A 24,744-nucleotide genomic window follows, 5' to 3' on the forward strand; every position below is an offset into this window, starting at 1 on the left:
AAGCAATACAACCTTACACTCCCATTATTGCAAGTTCTTGTGAGGGGAAAGGGTGTGTTGCTTTCTTCAAATCGCTTAAAGGTGCAAAGTGGTTTGCAGTTGGTCAATCATAAAATAAAAATTTCTTCATAAGTTAAAAATACGTAGTGGTATAAACGTAAAATGTCCAACGTCCTTAGAGGCGTAGAGCACTAATACACGCTTTGCGTGAATTCACTGCACTGACATGTCAGGAAGTCAATTACCAGTGATGTGGTCCAGAAATGGGAACCTCAATTCAACATGGTATGCGACATTGCTTGGAATCATCATTAGAACCCTAGGCTTGCAGAAATAATCGTTTTTGCTAACGCAGAGTGTACCATAAGCGTTGTGAAACCACTATTTCTCTAGAGAGAAGACGCGACTTCGCGCAAACGTGAATTCACCCCACTGGTCTGGCTGTACTCCTGGACAGCGACAATGCTCTCTGGACGCTGGCATCGACACCACGTGAAAACGTGCAGGCAGGGTGGTTAGGCGACCTAGCTACAGTGGTTCACTGCAGATTTCTTCAACCTGGTTCACTGTACCCTAGCACGGGCTAAGCAAACTGCCTAACAGCGACAAAACCACGTAGGCACCAACGTTCATGCTACCAGGACTCGACGGGTGTAGCGATGTTGCTAGCGTGCAATACGTCAATACCTTATGCTTAGCCAGACTTAAAACGTCATTCTATTTTTCATCCTCTTTTTCTTCTTATTATTCGTCTTTCGTTCTTTCAAACTATTGTATGGGAGTTCCGGAACCCGATTTTAGACACATTGCCCACTCTGTATGCGTGCTATTGGAAAAGAACTATCATCGCCATCGTCCACCTCGTGGCCACGTCTACGCCGCCATTTGTTGCACGGCCGCAGCAGCTTTTCTTTCCTCCATCATCGAGGCCGACTCACGATGCTCCCTTTGTCCGAGCATTTCGACGCGTGCACTCGCCAACCGCTGCTGCTTCTAGCGGCCGGCGCCGGTATCCTGATCCTGTGGGCTCGGCACAACGCAGTAAGCCCGGAGAAGTCCGCACGGCTGCTGAAGAACATTCACCGCGACTACATCGTGCTCTTGAAGGAGCGGCTGAAGGTGACACACAACACCGTGCTGCTACGCTTCGAGCTGCCCAGCCAGGACCCGGTTAGTAGCGTACCCAGTAATTGGGAGCCTTTCTCCTACAGGGAAAATCGAGGCAAGCAAAGCTTGGCGTGTGCGTACCTAACCTACTACTCCTAATAATAATATATGTGGTTTAACGTCCCAAAACCAAAATATGATTATGACGGACGCCGTAGTGGAGGGCTCCGGAAATTTCGACCACCTGGGGTTCTTTAACGTGCACCTAAACCTAAGTACACGGGCCTCAAGCATGCATCAAAAATGCGGCCGCCGCGGCCGGGATTCGATCCCGCGACCTTTGGGTCAGCAGTCGAGCACCATAACCACTAGACCACGTTGGCGGTTAACTACTATCCTTCTTTCTTTCTCTCTCTTTCTTTCTTTCACATTGCGCAATGTTCCCTCCTAACTGTTTCCTTCCTCCAAGCCGGTAATCGGACCTTCATCCACGTGCTTAGCAGCGCAGCACTTCAGTTGCTACAGGCAACAACGACGGTCATGCGTTCACATCCAGGCAACAATGAAATGTGGCAACATGAAATCCCAAGTCACCTCGATAAAATATCAGATTGCCATAGCGGAAATGGCTGAACGACGAAAAGCCCACAATCGCGAGAGCATGAATTATTGGAAAACTGCGCATACAAATACGCATGTAAACGGCGCACATTCAAAGGCCGTATTTCTGTGCACTCGCCGCCGTCGGGTTTTTCGCGTACCATGACGACGCCACCGTCACCAAAATCTGAAACTCTTAAGGTTCGCTTGAAACCGTAGATGCGCATATTTAGATATATTGACTCACACTATTCGCTCACATCCACTGCGGGGGACGGCAAGAACTCGCAAAGCTTTTCGTTCGTAAGTGCGTCATTCGTCGCCACAGTCGTCAAAGCATCCTGATGATGATCGGCGATGATGATGATGATAATGATGATGAAGATGATGATGGTCGTAACTGAATTAGATTTGATCACCAAAATGTCTAGCGCTACGACGAAGTTACTGTTCCCGGAGTATACGAGAGAACGCAGGCTCGGAGATCGGTATAGTCAACTGCCGTTCTACTTTAATCTTTTCTCTCTTTAATACGGATTGAAATGGAACACTATAGGCAAGCTTTCCAAGGCTGTTAAAGAATGAACATGGAGGATCAACGGAGGACACCACAGTGGCATACAAGTGGTTTACATATGACAGTCTTGTTCAGCAACGATGGAGGTGTGGAGGAGGGATTAGGAAGCCATTTACTGTATCTTTTGCTTTGTTCGTACCAGTGTATATGACGCCTAGGTGGTATTCTAGAAAAGCTCTATAGCAAAAGCATGTGCGCGTTGCATAATTGAGTAAACTCGGTAGTTGAAGCCCACGCTATTTTTGTTCTTTTTACCTTCCGTACGCGAACAGGTGCTCGGTTGTGCCGTCGGTCAACACGTGTTCCTGAGCATGCGCAGCGGGGAGCGGCTGCTGGTGCGTCCGTACACACCTATCAGCATGTGCGACCAGCGCGGCACCTTGGACATCGTCATCAAGGTGTATCGGCAAGGAACCTCGTTGAAATACCCAGATGGAGGGATTATGTCGCAGACGCTGGACAGCCTGTTACCGGGTGATCCCGTGCAGGTATGTGCGCAGGCCAACGAGTCTCACGCTCTCTCGCGCAACAGTGTTGCGAAAAACCCCAAAGAGGCATAGGACTTCAATATAGTACGCTAGAGAGAAATCTGGCGCTAGCATCTATGGGAACTGCAACGCATGACGCTTAAACCAACATGGGAATTATGGGTAGCACGTGGATATACCTAAGCTTCGTTATTTCGGCTCCGTGTGGCCTGCAGCCGCTTTGTCGCAAGACGAAATTCAGCAAATGTTCAGCGGTCCAACTTCACCACCTTGACCATTTTAGGCTACCCAATTCAAATCAGCTCACGATGTTCATCACAGGACATTCTTGTATTCGAAACAAAGCCAAACCGCAACAAAAAGCAAAACGACAAAGTGCGTTCGAAGCGGCAAGCACGAAGACTTGGCAAATCCGCGAACTACGCACCATTCCCATAGTCGCTGAACGATCGCAGCACCACAGTTCCCTCTAGCAAAATTGTAAGAAACTATATATATGCAATATATGCTCAAGAATAGCGCTTCGTTTGCGGTGATCGGTAACAGGTATATGCACCTCGTGCAGTCGAAATGACGTTCCCACGCATTCAGTATACTGTATAACACCTCGGAAGGGGGAGGGGGGGCTGGTTACACTAACCTTTATGTATACTCGTACATTTGTTTGTATGTGTTGCGTGCATATATTCACATGCGAAATTGAAAAAAACTAGCTCACTTCAGAACCAATTACAATATCCGTTTCCAAGACAGTTGTTGATGCTAAGAGTTGTCATCATCTCCGCTAGAGGCGATTTGGTTGTCAGTGTTTACTGTAAGTAATGGTGATGTGCCTATTACTACTGTATAAATTCCGCCGATGCAAAGGGACTACTTTTCAAAGCGTGGAGGGTCTCAGGGCGGGCTCGCCGCTCTTTTGCATTGAAGTCGAATGGCGGAGTGCCATGATGGTTATTGTAGGTAATTGATAGAGATAATGTGTGCAGGCGTACTGATTATTCAGAAGCCAGTCGGTGCAGTTTACACAACGGAGCTGGCGCGCCATACAGGAACATGCGAAGGATGTACGCGAGAGCACAGGTGTTCAAAACACATATTTCCGGCTGTGGTTGCCCAGCGCAGGGGTTGGCAACCTTTTGAGGCGGAGGGCCGAGTTGCACGAAGCCGACATGGTAGGGGTCGCACGGCAAGTCGATTGGAAGTGGTGGGGAAGTGGGGGTTTGTTTTGCAGGTGACGAGGAAAAATTCTGCGAATTGAGAATAATGTACAAAACTGGAATATATATCGTGTTTATTTTCAGAACGCGTGTTACGAGGTTGCAATTTACAAATATATAGGGGTGTGCGAATATTCGAATGTTTCGAATATTCGTCGAATATTACATTCGAAATATTCGTATTCGATTCGAAAATCGTGTATTCGAAAAGTTTCGAATATTCGATAACTTCGAATATTCGAAAAATTCGAATGTGCGATTCGATTATCATGCATAAAATAACTCGTCTTCCACATTTCTGCTGCGTTCGTATCGCTAAAAACATTGCCGAGAGGAGCGATAAACATCGTAAGTACACGGACGCACGATATCTGCCTGCGACGAGCGCCCCAATACGTATGATTTATTGCTGGTGCATCTCCAACGTGCAGCGCTGTTGGCGATCATGTAACCATAGATTTTCAATATTATGCGGCCGTCACTTGCCGCACTACCACTCGTTCACTATGCGGGACCACTTCTGAAGAAAGACAGTGACCCACGGGACTGGTGGCGTACTGTAGGCACCTTCAGATACGCCAATCTGGCAAACCTTTGCCCCATGTAACTCCCTATACCAGCCACTTCTGTTCCAAGCGAGCGTGCCTTTTCAGTAATGGGGGGGGGGGGGGGTTGTCTCTGTTACAAGGGAGCGCCTGCTGCCTGATCATGTGGAGCAACTCATATTTCTTCATGATAACATGTATTCATTACTTTCATTGTGCCGTGATATTTGCTTGTGTTGTGATGTGCATTGTGCTGGCCTAGACATTGTGTTCTGGAGATAGCATTGTATGTTTTGTTGCCAGTCAGGCTGTTAATGTTTTCTTTTTTCAAATAGCTACATGTTAAATAAAATACTGTTACTGTGGAGGCATTTTTCTTTTGATATTCGATATTCGATTCGATATTTGAAGGTGGATATTCGTATTCGATTCGTATTCGAAAAATTTGATATTCGCACACCCCTACAAATATAGGTTACAAGCAAAAAACGAAAAACCGAACTCTTTCCATGAGACGTTTGGTACGGAACAAATTCGCTCACCAAAAGTAGTCAAGATGTCATCTGGCTAAGTGTGAAGATGGGGAACAATGCCAAATGGAAGGGATATTTCTTTGTTTTTATCTAACCCCGTTTGAGGTCAGAACTGCCATGTCGGCCTTCAGATAGGAAGTGATAAGGGAAAGGGGGACGGAGGGAGAGATCTGACGTCGTGCCGGTGGCCGCATAATATTGCTCCGCGGGCCGCAGGTTGCCGACCCATGGTCTAGCGGTTACGGTGCCCGACTGCTGATCCAAAGGTCGCGGGTTCGAATACCGGCCGCGGCCGCAGCATTTCGATGGAGACGAAATGCTTGAGGCCCGTGTGCTTAGATTTGGGTGCACGGTAAAGAACTCCAAGTGGTCGAAATTTCCGGAGCCCTCCATTTCGGCGTCCCTCGTAATCATATCGTGGTTTTGGGACGTTCAATCCCAACGATTATTATTATTAAACACACATATTTGAACTTTTTCACTGACATGGATGTAATGAGGTATTTGCGCTGTATGTCACTAAAACATTCTCACAATCTCTTCGATAGATGTTGAAGAGACAAGGTGTGCAAACACGGAAGCAAGAGAGGTCAGGACACTACCTTGTGTCCATGTTTGCACGCTCTGTCTCTTTAATACGAGTACCTACCAACTAGTACAGCTCTGTTGTTCTAACCTCCGATAGATTACAGAGAAGGGCAAACCAGGGTCCGTATTCACAAAAACGACTTACGTTATAATGACTTGTAAAATAAAATGTCAATGTGGTGATATCAGACATTCCATTAGCGAAGCTGCCTGGCTAATAGGAAAGTTCACTTACGTTCGAAAAGGTTTGCCTATTCCGCGTCAGGCGCCTAGGGCTGATGAAAGGCTTGCGAACTATCTTACACAACAGCTTAGTTGCATTTGATGGATGAGTTGGTCGTATCTGCGTACATCTCTGCAGTTATAGTTTTGGTAGGCGGGAGCCTCTTGCGCTGTCAAGGTGGCTTGTCACTGACAATACGAACAAATGTAAAGTGTTTCTGCTAAACTGTGTACTGAGCGATCAGTTACTATCCGTTACCCGTCGTGATAGCTCAGCAGGCTGAAGTGTTGCCCCCGGTCACGGTGGCCGCATTGCAATTGGGGCGTAATGCAATAACGTCCGTGTACTTAGATACAGGTGCACCTTAAGTGGATAAGTGGTCAAAATATGGAGCCCCCCACTACGGCATCTCATCATGATTCGTAGTTTTGGCACGTACAGCACCAGCACTTCCTAAGGCGGAAGCCCTAGATGCCTCATCAAACTTGAAAATTGCACGTCAGCGTCCGGCGTGGGCGGCGTCAATACGAGTGATGCAAAAAATCATCACGTGATGACGTCACCATGTGACATCATCATGACGTCACAGATCACCAAAATTTGTGACGTTCTCACGACGTGACAAGTGTGCCGTCACATGATGACGTTATCAAATGATTTTGGCGCTTGGTCAAACGTGGGCTGATCACGGAGGCAGCGCAAAACAAGATTAGGTGCAGAAATCTTGGAACGCCTACGATCTCGGAGGCAGTGAAAAACCATGTTAGGTGCAAAAAACTTTCGGTCGGGGGCGTATGATGATCAATGCATCGACTGAAAAGAAAAAGAAGATGGCTTCCGCCTCCGAGTCGTCTTAAGCGATTGCGTAAGCGACTGCGTGAGTTTTATTACGAGTTACTATTTGTTGTATGTAGGTCAACTGCTAGAGCATTGGACGCGTTACTCGAAGGTTGCAGGTTTGGTCCCTGCCGGCGGCAAGTTATCTTCTCATCCACTTTAATGTATTCACATTTATATCACAATTACTACAAATAACATCCCCTATAGTTTCCTTGGCTTGATTGTCTCTTATTTTTCATTAATGTCGTGTCACTCAATGAAAAACGAGCGCTTAAAACTGCCCTTCTTTCGTTCATTTCTTGTTGTTGTTTAGTACACGGCAAGTGTCTCGCACTATCTAATTGTTGTCGTTGTTCACGCTCAAAGGTTCAGGGCCCGAAGGGTAAGTTCGAGTACGCCGGTCGTGGCCGGTTCGTGATGGAGAGCGATAGCATGCTGTGCATCGCCTGGCACATTGGCCTGGTGGCGGCCGGCACGGGGGTGACGCCCATGCTGCAACTGCTGCGCCACATGTTCGCCGACGTGAACGCCTTCACGCGCGTCTCCATGGTGGACGTGAACCACTCCGAGGAGGACATAATCATGCACAAGGAGCTGGACGAATACGCCCAGCACCAGCGGAGGACATTCAGGTACCGCTTTCGAGAGGACCAACGTGGGGCGGAATTTTAGTAGCCCGAGCATCAAGTGACACTCTTTTTTAAGGCGAAAGCCTTAGATGCCTATTTAGACGCGAAACTTGACCGTAGGCGTCCCGCGGCGTCGGGGACGAGGGAAGCAAGATATCATCACGTGATGACGTCACCATATGACGTCACAGATTGCAAAATTTTGTGACGCCATGACGCAATGCGAAACCAGATGAGGTGACTCCGATCTTGGAGGCAGTGAAAAAAAGTCACAGTTTCGCGGCAACGGCGAAGCAATGAATGCAATAGCAACAAATTGGAATGTAACGCGAAGAACGGAAAGCAGCCCAAAATTTCCAGCGCGTCGCTGAACCGCAAAGGACGCACGAAAAGAACACACACAGGGCGAGCGCGAATTTTCAAGTGTCACAGTTCTTACTTATTTCTGTTTGAACAGCGTGCTCGTTTCGGAAACGCGGCCGCTGCAGCGAGCGAAGTGACCTTTGTACGCTCTGTAACTACATCGTGGACATTGCGGTGAAAGCACAAGAGATACAACCCCCCCCCCTGCTCCCTCCACGAGGCGCACGCAGGCGACCACGCCCCGTAGGGCGAAGTGCACCGAGGCGCGCGCGCGCTCAACGCTACGTGAGGGGCAATGACCTTTAATGTAAAGCGCGCCCCTCGCGCACTTCGCGCCATCTCGCTGATGAGTAAGAAAGCACGCTGGAGTAAATGGTGTATATAAATAGCTCGCCGTTAGCATGCTGAAAGACGGTACTCTTCGTGTCCTAGCCGTCTAACGCCGTGCGCTGCGGAGCGAACGGTCGGCCGTTCGATTCCGCGCGTCGGAAAGTATTTCTTAATTATTTTATAAATATATATATACATATATATATATATATATATATATATATATATATATATATATATATATATATATATATATATATATATATATATATACGGTGCATGACGGCGGCGACGGAGACGGCAAAAAAAAACCAGCCGAGACTGTCCATATAATTGCTATCGCAATAAAACCACGATAGACGCAGAAAGCTTTCGAAAGATGGCAGACCAGGATCAACACATCGACTGAGAAGACAAAGAAGATTGCTTTCGCCTTCGGTTCGTCTTGAGTAAATGCATAACGGACCTTGCGAGACACGGACGGGTGGACTGCTCCCGTCCGTGTCTGTTTCGTGTTCATCAAGGTAGGTTTTATTCTCCTAAGTAATCCCGGAGAGGCTGCTGGCTGGTGAGTTGTTAGAATTTCTATTGCCGGACACCCGCAGTCACGGTAGGGCTGGTAAAAGCAGTCCACAAGCTTGGCCTATGGCTCTTTAAAGAGTTAGGAAAAATCGTTCAGCAGGCAATGTCGCTGGAACCCGCGTTTTGATAAGTGGAATTGTCTTCCTTCTGGCACTGAACAAGTCCACTTGTCGAAACAGCGGCTCCAAAGACATTGCCTGTTCAACGATTTTTCATCACTCCAAGCGTCCATTGAATTTGTCTTCTTTGCATTTCTTTGAAAAGTTAGCTATATGGGAAAGGTTCGCAACGCTGACGTTTAGCAAAACAGCGCTACACACAAAAACATCCGCCGTAAGAAATTTTCCGGATGAAGTCCGGATAATCGCCTATTGAGGCCGCGACGGCTTCAGCGTCGGATCGTTCCCAAAAATCTGACTTTGCATCTGCTCCAGTCATGTAACGATAACATTAGTATACTAGAAGAAAATGAAATAAGCGACGCGCAGATGTAATACGCACGGATACATGCGTGCAGGTTGAACTAATTAATGCGTTGAACACCTTGCTCAGACTTCGCTTTATGTGTTTCATACGGGCAGCGTTTTTGTGCACACCCTTATCGTTGGTTTTACGCGTGGGCAAGCAAGAGGTGCTCCCTCATAGCTAGAGGTGCTAAGGGGGAGTGTAAACGCGAACAATTCTGTTTTATCTCACTTATGCATATTGAGATGCTTACTTTTGGCGTCGTATTAGTCTAAGTCTCGCCGAAACTATTATTACATATCGAGGACATACGTGGCCTGAAAGTTGTAAGCGACACCAGCAGAGATCTCTATCAAATTTGCACAAAGTGTTTGCACTATATATATATATATATATATATATATATATATATATATATATATATATATATATATATATATATATATATATATATATATATATATATATATATATATATATATATATAGAGAGAGAGAGAGAGAGAGAGAGAGACGCGTGTGTGTGTGCACGTTTTTCCACCGATCCGTTGAACGTTATGCGCTGCGTACTACCACTGTTCGCTAAGGTTTGCCTACCCTGGCAGTTAACGACGGTCTCCGAACCCACGACGCGGAGGGAACCGACAGTGTTTGAATAGATCGGCATCGTTACCAAGATGCGGGCCCATGTCTTCAACGCCGGTCTCGCAGGCTGTGCCACGTGCTGACCAAGATGCCCCAGCGGAGCAGGCCTCTTCCGACGCACGCGCAGTATTTGGCGGGCCCGCTGACGAAGGCAATCATGGAGGAGTTCCTTCCGCAACCGTCCTCGTACAGCGTCATCCTCCTGTGCGGACCAGGCGCGTAGCCAAGGGGGGGGGGGGGGTTGGGGGGGTTCAAACCCCTCCCGAAATTTTTCAGTTTTGCTTGCGTATATATACACGCACACATACAAACGCACGTACGAACATACATAAAGTATGGTTGAACCCCCCCCCCCGAAAAAAATTTCTGGCTACGCCCCTGGTGCGGACCGCCCCGACTGCTCAGCGAGGTGTGCCAGCCCGCGCTGAGGAACATCGGCCACGACCGGCAGCGCGTGCTCGTCTACTGAGTGGCCTCGATCTAACCGTGTTGCCTTGCCTCGAGGCTGTCTTCTCTTATTTTTTTTTTAATTTGTACTATCTCATGATGTGAGCTGCCTACCGTAGGATAATGTGATTGCTGCGCATAATTTGGTATGCGAAATAAAAACAAGCGTATACTGTCTTATCATTTCGCTCGTGCAACTTCCTTCGATCTCTGTGTGACGTCTCCAATGCCAACTCTCTGCTATCTCCTTCACCGAGTGTTAGATCTACCTGTTACTAAACATTCGCGTGCCAACGAGGGAATCGTTCGAAGTGTCAGTCTGATACATGACTTTCTGTTATCGAGTCTCCAAAGTGAATGTCACCTGTTGCAAAGGGAGCTGTCGGAAGTGGCTATGTATAGATGAAAACGCCGACTTTTAAAGATTACTGCAAATTGTCGAATGCATATGGTGTCAGGTGTTTTTCTTTGAATCCCAGCTGCTGGTTTTATTTAGGCAGGTTATTGAGCCGCGATGAAGAGTCAAGACCATATTCCTCAGGCAAGTGCTGTTCTGTAAGAAAAAAAAAATCAAAATATTGGACACGTACATAAGGGCATTATGTTTGTTTCTAGACAGCCACAATATTAAGCAGTGAACGACACAGCTAGAAAGGCACGAGTTTACAAGTCCAGCTCAGAGATTTGGCACGTGCGCAGACGGGTAGAAATTTAGGAAGCAGCGGAATTTCCACCCCAAAGCCTGGATCAGTGGGCGCGCCCTCAAGACTGACATCATCAGGAGCGCGGCCGGTGATCTTGCCGTCATAGAATGTTACCGAAAACATTAGGGCGGTTTTTTTTTTTTTTAGTCGCGGAAGCAATCGGCTGCCGCGCTTCGGTCATCTGGGCTCCTTCTCGTTAGGCGTCTGTTTAGGAGCAGTTTGTACGCTACAGCTGCTAAATAAAAACATTCGCGGTCATTGTGATTGCGTAGGTAAGTGAGAGAAGGCAACTGGCCGGTTATAAGCAGCGCTGTTCCGAACAAAATGTTTCCTGAATTCAGCCACACAAGCCGGAATCATTAAGCCTGTCATTAGGGATAGCAGTTTATAATTGGCCAGCTACCATCGCTAGCATTTCTGCTGATCAAGTTCACTGGCATCAGACATTAAGAACCAACCTACCGAATTAGCGTAAGAAGTTCACGACCAATCTTTTAGAAAAAGCACAACAGTTAGAAATATACCGTGAAAAATGAAATCGTATACAATCGAAGCGCCCACACAGGAAGACTACATAAGAGTCGAGGGAAAAACCTTTTGGGACTCAGAATCTGGTAAAAAACCACGAAAACCTGTTAGGTTTTTTTTTTTCTTAAGATGATATGCTAGTCAATCCTGATGCTGAAATATTGTTAGTCAAAGCCCTGCGGTAAACCGCAAGGATAACTTAGGGATTAAAACATTTGTGTATCTGACCCACGAATCTGTTTACCTTGGCCACGCAGCCTGAACGGAAAGCTGCTGCTAGCGCTAGGGCACGTGACCGATGTAAAATTCTACTGTTTTCCTATCGGCAAGCAAGAACGGGGCTTAAATTTGAATTTTTCGTGGGATCCTAAAATTGAGCAAACTTTCATCGCCAACTACACGTTTCGGAAAACGCTTACAATTTCGACGTCCCTTCGGCGTCGTCATTGCAGACTGCATCTTGCCCCTCTCGTTCATCATCATCGTCGATGGCCTCATGTTATTCCCACCACCTCTCCTCATGCCTCCCATTGGCTGATCGGTGCAGTTTGCCTTTGTCATGCGCATGCCCATGTTGCCGTTGTTCATCATGGCTTTTGTTGGGGAGGCTGTCGCGCCGCCTTTCATGCCGCCGTTGGCCATGTCCTTTTTTTCGCTCATGTCCATACCCGGCATCGTGCAGTTCTTCGCACCTTCGCCGATCTGATCCGCTTCCTTGCTCTCGCTTTCCATGGACTCGTCCTCGTCTTCGCCACTCGGTGCACTGGACGGCGATATCGTGCTCGGCATTATGTTACCAGCCAGGCGACCCTTGCTGCTTCCCGTGCCCCTTCATACTTCCGTTGTCCATCATTGCCTTCTTAGTCGGCATACTTGAAGCCAACTGCAGCGTCGGAACCACGAAGCATGCGAAGACAAGGCCGTAGAAACCGTTCATTTTGCCGATTTGTAGGAGATTCTCCGTTACGAACAAAGTCGTCGGTCACTTCGGTTTCGGCTGTTTGTAAAATGTGGCACTCACTCGTATAACCGAGAACGGAGACGCTGAGCAGTTTGTCGCGCGACCCGCAGGCAAAATCAGTCTTGGATTTACACAAAATGAAAATGAGCTCGCAAATGGCGTGACTTGGGGGGCGCGCTTCGGAGCAACTATTATTTGGAAGCCCTTTCGTGGGGATCCGCGTGCATATATATACAATCAAGCACGCATGCATGGTCACGAGGGCCTACGCTGAATGGGTGCTTCCTGGCGCGTAGTTGGTTTTTTGGGGTCGTCGCTGTTTGATCAGCGTGCCCGGCGACGAATCTCACGGCACACACTGTGAGTCGCGATACCTGCAGAGAATGGTGGGAGGAGACTTAAGCATTCGAGGCTGAAGGTCGTTGAGGCGAGGGAGGCGGAATAAGCGGTGTTATGTCGCTGGACACGAGGCTGCGGCGACATCTGCGCAATCTCAAGGTGGTAACAATACGGCTAGCGTTGACGCACCGCTGGTTACATTTAGCAAAGCAGAGGCGTAACGTGTTCGGTATCCCGATGCGATGAGCCTTAGGTGACTTTAGACACAGCTTTTGTGTGATCTTTAGTTAATAGCCTAGTTGATAGCGCTGCGTTGCGGCGTTGCTGAACTGATGAAGAAGGCCGTGATGGGCAGCAATCATTCCGGGAAAAAATTATAACGGGAAGCTACAGATATAGTAATTATTGGCAACTACGGAGGTCCCTTCAGTACGGCAGAATTTTGATATATTGATTTTTCATCGTCGCTGCTGTAGCTCCACAACTGATGACTCGCACACATGGAAATAGAATGGCTATGTTGGGCAAGACTAGCGTTAAAGGGACAGACAACCGCTCAGTACAGGAATTGAGATAACCTCACTAAAGGAAAGATTGTCTATTGTATCGATTAAAACGAACCGTTTCTTTTATTAAATGCGGATTTGTATTTTATTTCTATACTACAGTCGCGAAAAATGACTTTTGGCGCCCCACGCGGCAAAATAGTGAAGATGCATATGATCCCCATCACGGGACCTTTAGTATCGCTCGAAATAAGAAAAAAAAAACGAATAAGAAAAATTCCAGGATGGAACGAGGTTCGAACATGGGTCCTCTGCGTGTGAGCCCAGTATTCAACCTCTGAGCCATGCCGGTGGTTGAAACTGCTTTGCAAAAAGGTCCTATACAGGCTTCGTGTCGGGAACGAAGCACATTAGCATATGCAATATAGTGTGGTAGAAGAGTAAAATAAGCACCAAGCGTCGCACAACGCGAATTCTATAACCAGGCGTCACACAATGCGAATTGCGCAACGAGTAGGTTGTTGATTGCTTCCAACCCATTACAAAGGTCTCTGCCATAATTCTTCGTCGCCATCAGGCACAGCATCAACAAAGTGCGCATAATGCATTGCCATGCCGTTAGCAGATAGCACGGCTCTCCGTAGAATGACGAAAAATGGCACAGTGCCTGCTGCCCTACTTCTCAAAAATTACAATGATTTATAGCGTAGTGGGTTCCTCGCAAGTGCACTTGTATTGGTTGCCAAGGAAGCCCATAAGCGCATGATCCATTGGTGTACGCGGTTAATTGTCTATATTAGTGTTGAAATGCAGTTCCCTTTTTATTATAATCTTTTATAACTTAAAACGTGCAGATATGCCTTCGTTTGTACTGAGCAGAAAAGTGACGCGGCCTTCCCTTGACGTATGATCCGATGCTCATGAGCGGCAGCATGAAAGTTGTTAGCTGAGGGACTAGCGACACCTTCCGACGAGTTGGAGAAGTACGAGGAGCGCCTGCATTGCGATGCGGTAAAGGGACTTCACGTGACGACGAGCGTTCGGAAAACCTATTCTACCTGATTTTTATATTCAAAAACGATTGAAAATATCAAAATGAAGGTGGTTAACCACAGTTGAACTCACTCCTGTGAAAGCAAGACCATGAGCATAATGAACAGTTTGCGAGGAGGGCTATCGGCAACGCTGTCGCTTCTCAGTGTTGCTGGAGGAGAGACTCAAAGTTTTTTTTAGTGGCTTCTCAGATCGGGAAATTCTGCTGACAAAATATCCACGCGCTTTCGGAGTCAACTGCTGCACGTTTAACCCCTACCGAGGGGGAGCTTTCCGTTGCGCCGTAAAAAACTGGGTCAAGAAAAATCGGTTGTCAGTCCCGTTAAGGCGGATGTTCGCTGCTACAGTTGAATAGAGTTTTCAGCAACACCCTTCCGAAAGCGACGTCGACAATCGGCTCAAAGTTGCCCTTGATTTTGTGTAGAAACGTCTGCGTCGTAGACGTGTACTGATCAAATATCCTCGTAGCCTCGTGTCGTGTTTCGTAACGTACCGAATCTAAATTCGTGGATTCAAGTGGGGCGCTCGGGAGAGATATAAAGTTTGATGTGGACGTCATGTGTGCCCGTCCGAAAAAAGCCCAACAAAAACTGTGCTAGCGAGCTGTTTTATTGGTGTAAGTATTTATGCCGCCTCATCTGACCTTTCATTAGGCCAGCGATTTAATGCTGGCGCCGGTAACATGAAGTCAACGTTACAGTCAGAATATTATATAGTGATGATGATAATGAGCCTTACGGGCTTCTCAACAGACATGCACAGATCATGAAATCATTCTGAAATTCGTGTCTCTGAAGTCTTTCAAGAAGAATATTTAGGCTTATCTCCTTTCCTGTCCCAGTGATTAAAAAGTTCTGTATATAGAAATTTTATGTTCTTCAGGTTTTCGTTAGTGACTTGTAATTTCTTTAACATTCCTTTGTGTCTATAAAACTATGCACCTTGTTCCGTTGTTTACTTTTCATGAAACTGTGTTATGTATGTGTGATATATGGTGTAATGATCTTGTTTTTGTCGCTACATGCTCTGAGTGTGTGCATTCGGGTGCTGGGGTCTCCAGTCAGGCACAGCATACCCGACATCCTTATTTGTTTGAATCTGCATTTACTACACCTATTTCCCTCTAGCGTTCTGGCTACATATTTCTTGCTTTCTTTTCGGTATTTGGCAATGGAGCAATGCTTATAGTGCCACATAACGATGAAGACATGCGGATACCATGCTCCTCAGCACAATGCTTAAGCACGATGGCAGTGACCATTAGCAGGAATCCGTCTCCGAGAACAGACGTGGCGTGTTGACACAGGTTTCCAGGTCGCAACTGGCCACCGTCGGCCGCTAGCCCGACCGCTTTAAGGTCCGAGCCGCGCTCGCTGTGGAAGCTATTCAGCGGCGTTATAAATAAGCAGCACTCGTTCCTGTAATGTCCAGCGTAGCGGGGCCACGGACGTTTCATCTGCAAATGACGGCCTCGTGCCAAATTTCCCAGGGTGCCGTTTTTGACCGATCCGCGTCCTTGGCCCAAGTGGCGCGAGCATTGTTCGAGTTGCTCCGCTGTGCATTTCCGTCTGCTTTCTTCACTAGCGCTACCATACAGTGCTAGTGTAGTTCTCACAATTAACCTTGTTAAATTATGCTCTGAGAAAAAAGCGATTTGTCGGCAGCTTGCATCATACGCCTCCTGCATCCTCCGAGCACAAAAGGACACTTCACGTGAATGCGTTGTCGACGGTTTGGGAAAGAATTCAATACCGCCGCAAGAAGCGACACAGAAGCCACTACAATAATTAGAACGACATCTTTGTCTAACATTGCATTCTTTTTCTCTCATGAATATTTTTAGAGTGAAACCAAATACGAGAACAGATTTTAAAAGAAAAACGATACATTGATCACTCATAGAACAGAAACAGGCAATAATGCCCATGACTCCTTTTGTCATGGATATCGCATCTCGCAGAGCTGAACTTCGTAACCCGGTTGGTTCGAGATGTTCAGCTCACCCATGCTTCTCACTGGGCAATGATGTAGGCGCGAGGCATAGGCGTACAATGACAGGTCATGCCACTTTGTCGGACACGTCAGCCCCAATTCCGTAAATACGCACGGCAGGCCAGAGGTTGTGTATATATACTAGCCCCGTAGCGCGCGTCCTCAAGCAAAGGATCTCGAGCCACGCGGGATCAAACACTCGGCGAAAACCGAAGACACTTGTCTTCAGGATAAACCTGTGCAGGCGTTCCATGTGCGCCGGTACACGCTTTTCGTCCACTGTGAGTGCAGCTTTGTTCGAAGTCCTCAGCAAGCCTCAACTTCTGTGGTGTCTGAGAGCAAGAAGACAAGAGGCTCCTCGGTCCCTTAGATAGCTTGAGAAAGTTCTTTACGCATCTGTTAGCCCTCCTGCGCTGCTCTAGTTACCAGCTCTACTCAAAGCTTCCTAAAATCTTCCATTTCTATAAGTGCGCAATAGAAACAACTAAAGACACCGTTCTTTTGAACCACAGGCGGGCGTTAGGCATTCGTTTAACAGACCTCCCGATTGGATAAACCCAAAGCCTTCCTCGGGACAATGACGTTCTTCGCGGGTCCACAAACCTCGATGCAAGTTTTCGCGATCTCCTGCGTTCTGCTGGCAGGCCTGCATCTTGCGCAGTTGGATGAATCGCACAACGTGAGCAACAACGAGACCCCGGGCAACAACACGCCGACGAGAACGACGCGAAGCAGGTCTAACGTAATCGTTGTGCAACCGGCATGCTGCGGACATGCGCCGGCTGCCCCGGCACCCACTACGCTGGGACCGTTGTTCTTTTTGGGCCGCTTCGGCATCGGCTTCCAGCCGCCTTCCATTCGAATAGTGGGCAACGTGGACACCCAGTTCGGCCGCCGCTGACAACGATCAGCAATGAGCATGGTTCGAATGTTAGTACGCCACCACAGATGGAACCATCGATGAGCTTGGAGTAACAAGCCGGAAATAAATATTTCACTGCAGGCAATTGCGTTTTCTGCACTCATGTAGATGTCTGATTTTTAGGTTTAGTGGTAAAACAAACGCTGTATTGCTGATTCCGTGGTGACCTTCCCGTAAGTATATCAAAGAGACAAGAGAAGCAAACCAATGGAACTACAGTGATCTGCGAATCTACATGTGATCACTGCTACTTGCTACACCTGCAGAAAGAAATGCAACTTGCATTTTAGACTGTTAGGAACTCGTTCGTTACTGCGGCTGGTACTGAGAACCTAGTGTATCTGAAGTTTAACATGTAACTTTAGCAACTGAGAAGCAAACGCGGTCTGCTTGCAACGAGGGAGTGATTGTCAAAATGGTATTGACCATAGGCGTGCGCAAGGTTCCCCTTCAGGGGGGAGGGGGGGGGCAAGCTTCGTCGCAGCGCCCCCCTCCCAATTATGTCAATGTATGGCGCTGACATTACGCCACCCCCGAGTCGCAGCGCCCCCCCCTCCCTATTATGTGAATGTGTGGGAGTGACAATGGACCCCCCTCTTAGGTGAATAGGGGGGGGGCAGTCGCCCCCCCCCTCCTGCCCGCTCTCCCCGTGCGCACGCCTATGGTATTTACCCAACCTTATGGTTCAAACTCAGAGCTGTTATTAAGGCGGACATCCATAGGTGCATCATCAAACGCAAAAAGTGACCGTCGGCGGCGTCGGCGTCAACACAAGTGATGCAAAAGAATCAGTATTATGTGATGGCGTCACCCGATCACATCATCGCATGACATCTCATCATCGCTTGGTCAAAGCTGGGCCGATTCCGCAGGCAGTGCAAAACCACGTTGGGTGCGGAAAGCTTTAGTGGGGGGTTAACACAGTCGATTGAGAAGAATACGGCTTTCGCCTTCAAGTCGCCTTAGGCAAATGCATAAGGCACTACAGACCTACGATAGCTATATATGCATACTTGAAGTAAGTTCCACGGGCAGCATCTTTGTTTTTACGTCGAATCGCCAACTTTTATTGCACATAGCATTCAAACAGCTTTGATTCAAGACATTGTCATTTGAATATCCGCGGCCACGTTTTATGCTGACGCCATCCTGATGTTCCTAGCACGTCGACAGAAATGTTTGATGGTTTTTAGTGGCACAAGCAACGAGTGACACTCTTGTTGCTCTTCCAAGCACTTCCGGTTGAGCACTTAATTACTTCCGGTTTTCCGAATACTCAGACAATGTGTTTTAAAAATTAAATGTGGTACTAAATCAATATTTCGGGTTCAAGTTAACAGTTATAGTGAATACCTGTGACGTCAGAGCATATGTTTACTTAATATCAGTGTCAATTAACCATCCAAATAATTAATGAAAATTAATTTAATGAGTTCCTGAAAGAGCAGATGCTTCGCTTGTGAGCAGCTTCGATCGTTGCGGCGCCTGATGGAGCAGGTCTAAACGACGAGTTTCTTTCTACGTGGCTTCCGAGATATGTTATCTGAATGGCGCAACAAAACATGTACTCAGAGAGAAACGTAGAGGAAGAGACAAGCGCTCGCATCTTCACTCTCTAGCGCTCGTATCGTCCTCTACGTTCTTTCTTGTGTCCAAGTTTTGTTGTGCCATCCAGATGACGTTTCTGCCATGACTGACCAACAAGCCTGTTTCGCCGCCCTCGTCGATTTCATTTCCGAGATAAGCTTCGGCAGTGTGCCGAACACCAAGGCGACCCAAAAAATGCACCTGGGAACTCGAACATCGAGGTGGGAGGGCCACTACCAGATACTTAAGTCAAGAATTAGGGTCCCTCCAATTTCTTTTTTTTTTCTGTGCTTCAGCACAACATTGGTTTTGTTCGGTTTCTTCTTCTTTTATGTTTTCAGACGGCGCAACTTCTCTCCCTTTCGCTGTCTCCCTCTCTCTCTTTTGTGTGAGTAAAGACAAACTGGGCACATACATGTCACATCCATGGAAATCTCCTCGAATGACCTTGCGCTGCTGTTTCAAGAAGAAAAAAAAAGTAATCCTTCCTGACGCTCGCTTTCAATGGATGCGAACAAAGAGCGTTAGCACAGCCGTGGAGCCGGTTTCATGTTCGTTCGCGCTCGCCCGCAACGCAGCTAGTCACACGCAACTGTGACCAGACACAGCGCATTTCAAGTGCCGTCTAGGGATGCGCACAAACGGGGCGGAGGTCCCCTCTAACGTTTTTTTCAGAAGTGGTCCAGCTTTCCGCGAAAATGGTTGTCTAACTAGGCACAATAGATAATTCTAGTATAGCGTGAGTTACGCCACCACATGCGAAAACAAATAGGGAAGAAGGAGGGGCGGGGTGTGTGTTTCACGCACGGTGATCTCTTCGGCAGCGTTGCGCTTTTGCTATCACAAAGACTGCGTAGCGTATAGGTATCCAGGTATCAAGGTGACGTGGCAGCCACCCACTTAGGATTTAAGACGCCATCTTTATGCACTGTTTAGACCTATCGTTCACAACGGATGTTTATAATCTTTAGATATGCGTCCCAATGCTTAGGCAGCGAGGTATTGGTTATAACTAGGCATTGTTTTCTGATAATAATATCCGCGGTTTTACGAGCCAAAACCGCGACATGATTATGAGGCACGCCGTAGTGGAGGTTGGTTGGTTGGCTGATCCTCAGTTACTTGGCGCAACCCACCGCGGGGGATCGGCCATAAAACAGGTGGTACCTTATTTTAGAAATTAAATTCTTTTACAATCCGAATATGTTTAGGAATGAATGGTTTAAAAATTAGATTCACTGGTACAACCCAGATGTTAAAAAAAAAGAAAACATTTGAATAGGTTGAAACAGTGAAATGGTGCATAAACTTAACATTCTATTCTTTTTGTTTCCCGTAAAAACTCGCACACGGCTGCGCAAACGTTCCTGTGGCTAAAGCCCATTTCAGTTGCACCAAAGGAAAGAATCACCGGAAGGGATAAATTTAAGCCCATCCTTCGGAGAGGTTGATCTAGCAATCGTTTTCTTTGATTTGTGAACAATCTGCATGAAGGGTCCGGAAATTTCGTCCACCTGGTGTTCTCTAACGTGTAGGTTATGTAAGTGCACGAGCCTCTAGCATTTCGCCCCCATCGAAATGCGACCATCGCGGCGTTGTTTCAGGGATTCGTTCGCTGTTTGCGTCGCTTTAGGTTTGACAAGAATGGCTGCATTAGCTTGGCCTCCGAGATATTGAAATTAGCACGACAAGCTACGCCCATAGAGTTTCTCACAATAATACCTAGAGGGAAATCTGGCGCCACCGTCTATGCGAATTCCATCAGGGGCGCCGTTGCCGCGATGGGAATGACGGTATATGTCTGCAGGGCTTGTGTCGGCTGGTGTTGAGCGATACTTCAGCTAAAAAGCGGAACGACTGCGCAAATAAAGCTTCTCTAAAACAAAACTTTTATAAACGGATCTTATTCTCCCGTATTTTATCCTAGAAGCCCACAGACCTGTACGGCATAACCAAACGGTTAGGCATAACCATTATATGGACACTCTCGACGGGTTTTTGCTGTCGCCGTCATGTCCCGTATAAAGTCCAAATTGATAACATCCCCCCGCGCATCGAATGTTTTATCGCGGGATAAAAGCGCGCGAGCGGGGCCGACGAACGCGGCTGAAGCAGAGAGCAAACGAGCCGGCCCATCTCCGTCGCTCGGAGGGCGCATGCGATAACATCAACCCGCTCGGGAGGCTTGCCGTCGAAGCAGAGAGAAAACGCCCCGCCCCTCTTGAACGAGCATGAAAAGACGCGAAGGGGGAGGGGGGAGGATGCCGCTCGAGCAGACACTTTCAACTTTGATCCTAAGGGCGTGGGCGCGATCGCTGCCGCGCGCGCTATCTCGGCAGCCATCAGCGGGCGGTTCGTAACCCTTCGACGTGCTGAGCTCTCAACGCGAAGAGACTGCGTGGAAAGAGCATCTCTCCCTGGAGCGGCCGTATTCTATTACACTAGCGTTTTGTAGATTTACGCGAGATCTAATCCAAAAGAGCTAGCTGCCCAGCCTATTACACTACGATTTGTTGCTACCGCATTCATTGCTTTGCCCTTGCGGTGAAACTGACTTTTTTAGCGAGAGAAATAAACATAGACACTAAAAAGGCGTACAGACTGTAGCTTTATTTTTCGCGTGTATTTTGTGAGCTAAACAGCTACATATCATGCTGACGTGCCCAAATCTACATAATTTCATGACCAGCTTAAGGTTCATTGTAGCAAGGTGCTCAGCCCATTATCAGAAATAGGCCCCTGGTAGTGAGTGACCTGTAGTATCGGGTGGCAGTATATGAAAAAAAAATATCAAGGACATTTTGTAGATGAATGAGATGATTTAAATGAACGATAATTATTCAGGTTAATGCATAATCATAGGGTCTTAATTTTCTTAATTATGATGAGCATGAAAGCTTGTGCCTTCTTTTGGAAGTTTGTGACATTTCTTGAACGGAATCTGCTATACTATCTTCAAACGTGGGCATTCGCGTTCACTTAGGTGATTGTTGGCGTTGGGGTTGCTACACTGCCCCTGCAGGGCACTGGTGCACTAGCACTTGATCGATCAGACTCTCAAGCGAAGAACTTGGAATTCCTGAGACACGCGCAGCAGCGCAGGCATCAAGGTGGCAGAGAGTAGCTCATGTTGATTGTACCTGTGCATGATTATGCACCTTGTGGTGAGTCCACGCGCATGCGTGGGTTGGGAGGCTATATGTGTGCAAGGTCCGTTTCGATTAAAGCTATTTGTTGGAAGTCAGCACTTCGCCCTGTCTCGTCTATATTCCCGTGTCATTTCCATGTGCTGAAGTTTCCTTGTTTACCAATTCTGCTCTACTAGGCACGAAAACACCATCGAAGTGCTGAACCATCCACTACGATGGCATGTACAGGTACACTGCAGCACAATAAATCAGTCAGCCGACAACAGAAGGCAACGGGTCACGGCGGCAACTACGTTGCAGCGTTTATGATGTCATACCTACTATCCTACCAGTATGTCATTTTGAACGTCATTGGTACGATGTGACTGCGGCGCTAACTAAGGTCACCGCAATCAACGTTTCTGGTCGGACACGATCACATATATCTTTTGCAGCCGTTTGACGTTTCGTAATCACGTCGTCGCTAACACAACTATGTGAGTGACCACGATTTTAAGACACCTACATGGCACACTTTGTTCGAAATGTAATTGGTATAGCTTTGAATACACATTTCAGCACAGAAAACGTCGCAGCACTCGTACATATAGAGCTGCTAGCATTTTGAACTGCTAGAACCGAACATCAGTTGCAAAAGTAGAAACAAAAAAAGAGTGAAAAACAATGTCAACGAGAGTGCCTCAGTGGAAGCACCGCACACCGGTACTCGCTCCCACTCAGTCGCCCTCATGAACAACAAGCTCGCTCGTCACAGGAATAGTATTTTATTGGACAACTCTATCTGTCGTACATAGGTGCAGACAAGCGTATTCACGGACATTCTGACGAGACAGTCTCCATATATAAACCGGGCCAACAAACGAGACTCGCACATCTGAGGGCTCTCTCAAGAAGAGCACATAATTTCGTTGTTCGGTTAAAAAGACGAGCGGGTGTCCAGCTCCCTACTTCGTCTTCTGCTGCTTCTCCTCGTCCTCTTTGTCCTTGTCGTCCTGATTGCACTTGTTGTTGCCGTTGTTGTTGTTGGTCATAATGCCCGGACCACCGGCACGCGGCTTGTTGGTCCTCGCCGTCGATTGCGGCGCCTGGTTTCGTGCACCAGCGGGATGCGCCGCTGTTAGCACGATCGCCAGTAGAACAACGAGCGCGCAGAGGGCAAGGTGGCCTTTGTTCATGATAACACGGTGCCTCCTTACTTGGGCTGCTTTCTTGCTTGCAGGCTCACTCGCAGTGGTGCGCTGTTGTTCTCTCGATCGAGACAGAATCAATGTACGATGGGCAAGTCGACCGTCCGAAGTCAGAGCTCCAGGTGCGTTCTGACATTCGACACAATGAAGAACACAGGCAGCGCAAGTCAGCACTCGATGCACAGAGGACGTATTCGAACCGTCCGAACAGAAAGCGTTTCGCAAAAGACCGCAGGGAGCCAGCTTGTGTTGCCTCAAGCGGCGTAGTTCAAAAAACGGTTCGCTGGAAGTTCCAAGCCATATTTCAAGACTCCGGACGTTGCGTGACGGTTGCCGTTAAGTCACAGTGACGTCGCCGCTTTTGTCTCGCTTTCAGAATCGAGATCAAAGAAACGCATTGTTGCCGACGTTTTCGATGGAATCAAGTTTCCAGAAAACAATATGTTTGCACACGTGTTGTTCAAGGCGCTGAAACCACAATCCACAAGGCCAGCGTTCTAAGGCGAACACGAACAAAAATTGAACAACTGTAGTTTTAAGATGAACATTCGCCGAGTCAACGTCGTTGTATTGCCCAGTTATTGAGCAGCTGTGGCACTAACTATAGCGAACGCTCGCTTTTATCCTCCGCGATGCGCACGCGAATGCTCTCGACATCGCGATTAAACGACCCCGCGTCACGTCATCCTATAGGGCGACGGCTGCTGTCGCTTTCACACGTGCCGTTCCGGTCTTGTAACGTCTCAATTACAGAGCAAAGCACGATCGAAATTTCCCTGACTTTCTCATCGTGTCTACAGTTGCTGTGGGCACATCCAATGGCGTGCAAGAAGGGTTGTCAGTTTAGGGGTGGGGAGGGGCCAAGTTTCACTGCAGCGCTTCCCCTCCACCCCCCTCCCCCAGATTGGTCGTGTCCGAAAGAAAACAAGCTTCACAACTGATGCAAAAATGAAAAGTAAAGCGCTGACGTGCTTTCACAAAAGCATGCCTTGGTCCCCTGCTTTCCGGGAGAAAATATGGGAAGTGAACAATTCTTGGAACCCAACATCACAGACCCTCGGCCGCCATTATCGTGAAAAACCTGAATGGTCCCAACCCTGCACTTCAACGAATGACGGGACAAGTCCAACTGAGTAAAGGTATGATGCAGATTTGGCGTCCCCGTTAGGATTGGGGTGAGCGGCCGCTCCGACCCCCTGCCCCCCCCCTTCCCCTGTTCACATGCCTAGGGGTACACCTGCTGAATGCTTTCGATAAATGCCCTCTGAAGTGGCTCTTAAGCGCGGGCGCCTATTGCCTAGCGGCAAATATTCACATTCACTTCTAATAAAGCACACAACCTCTAACTGCAATAAAAACGAAATTCGAGTAGCTATGCAAGTGTATGAAATTTCGGTTTTTACTTTTCAGAAACGCAAAACACGACTATCAGGTTTAGCAAACAAGAGTACCACAGCAGAATAGGTAATCGCGGCGTGTTTCATGTTGCCGCGGGATATTTAAGACTTATGGAACGTGGTCGCATAGGTACATGCTTTAGGTAAAATGCAAATGTCGATACGATATATTTGCGAAATATGATAAACTGTCTGCATATTTGCCATGGCGCCCGTGAGCATAGCAAGCGATCGCAACATT

At 47.6% G+C, this 24,744-nt stretch overlaps 2 protein-coding genes across 2 annotated transcripts in view; both read right to left on the reverse strand.

Annotated features, from left to right (window-relative positions):
* Nucleotides 1–24,744, reverse strand: part of LOC125756112 (uncharacterized) — a 109,155-nt gene that overhangs the window by 75,404 nt on the left and 9,007 nt on the right. The gene's annotated exons all lie outside the window — the stretch shown is intronic.
* On the reverse strand, nucleotides 10,629–12,566 carry LOC119396102 (uncharacterized). Its single transcript, XM_037663193.2, has 2 exons — nucleotides 11,830–12,566; nucleotides 10,629–10,731 (listed from the first exon to the last, which is right to left on the reverse strand). Coding segments are annotated over exons 1-2 (372 nt in total). The 5' UTR covers nucleotides 12,200–12,566; the 3' UTR covers nucleotides 10,629–10,729.

This window comes from Rhipicephalus sanguineus, chromosome 6 (assembly GCF_013339695.2).
Source record: "Rhipicephalus sanguineus isolate Rsan-2018 chromosome 6, BIME_Rsan_1.4, whole genome shotgun sequence".
Lineage (NCBI taxonomy): Eukaryota > Metazoa > Arthropoda > Arachnida > Ixodida > Ixodidae > Rhipicephalus > Rhipicephalus sanguineus.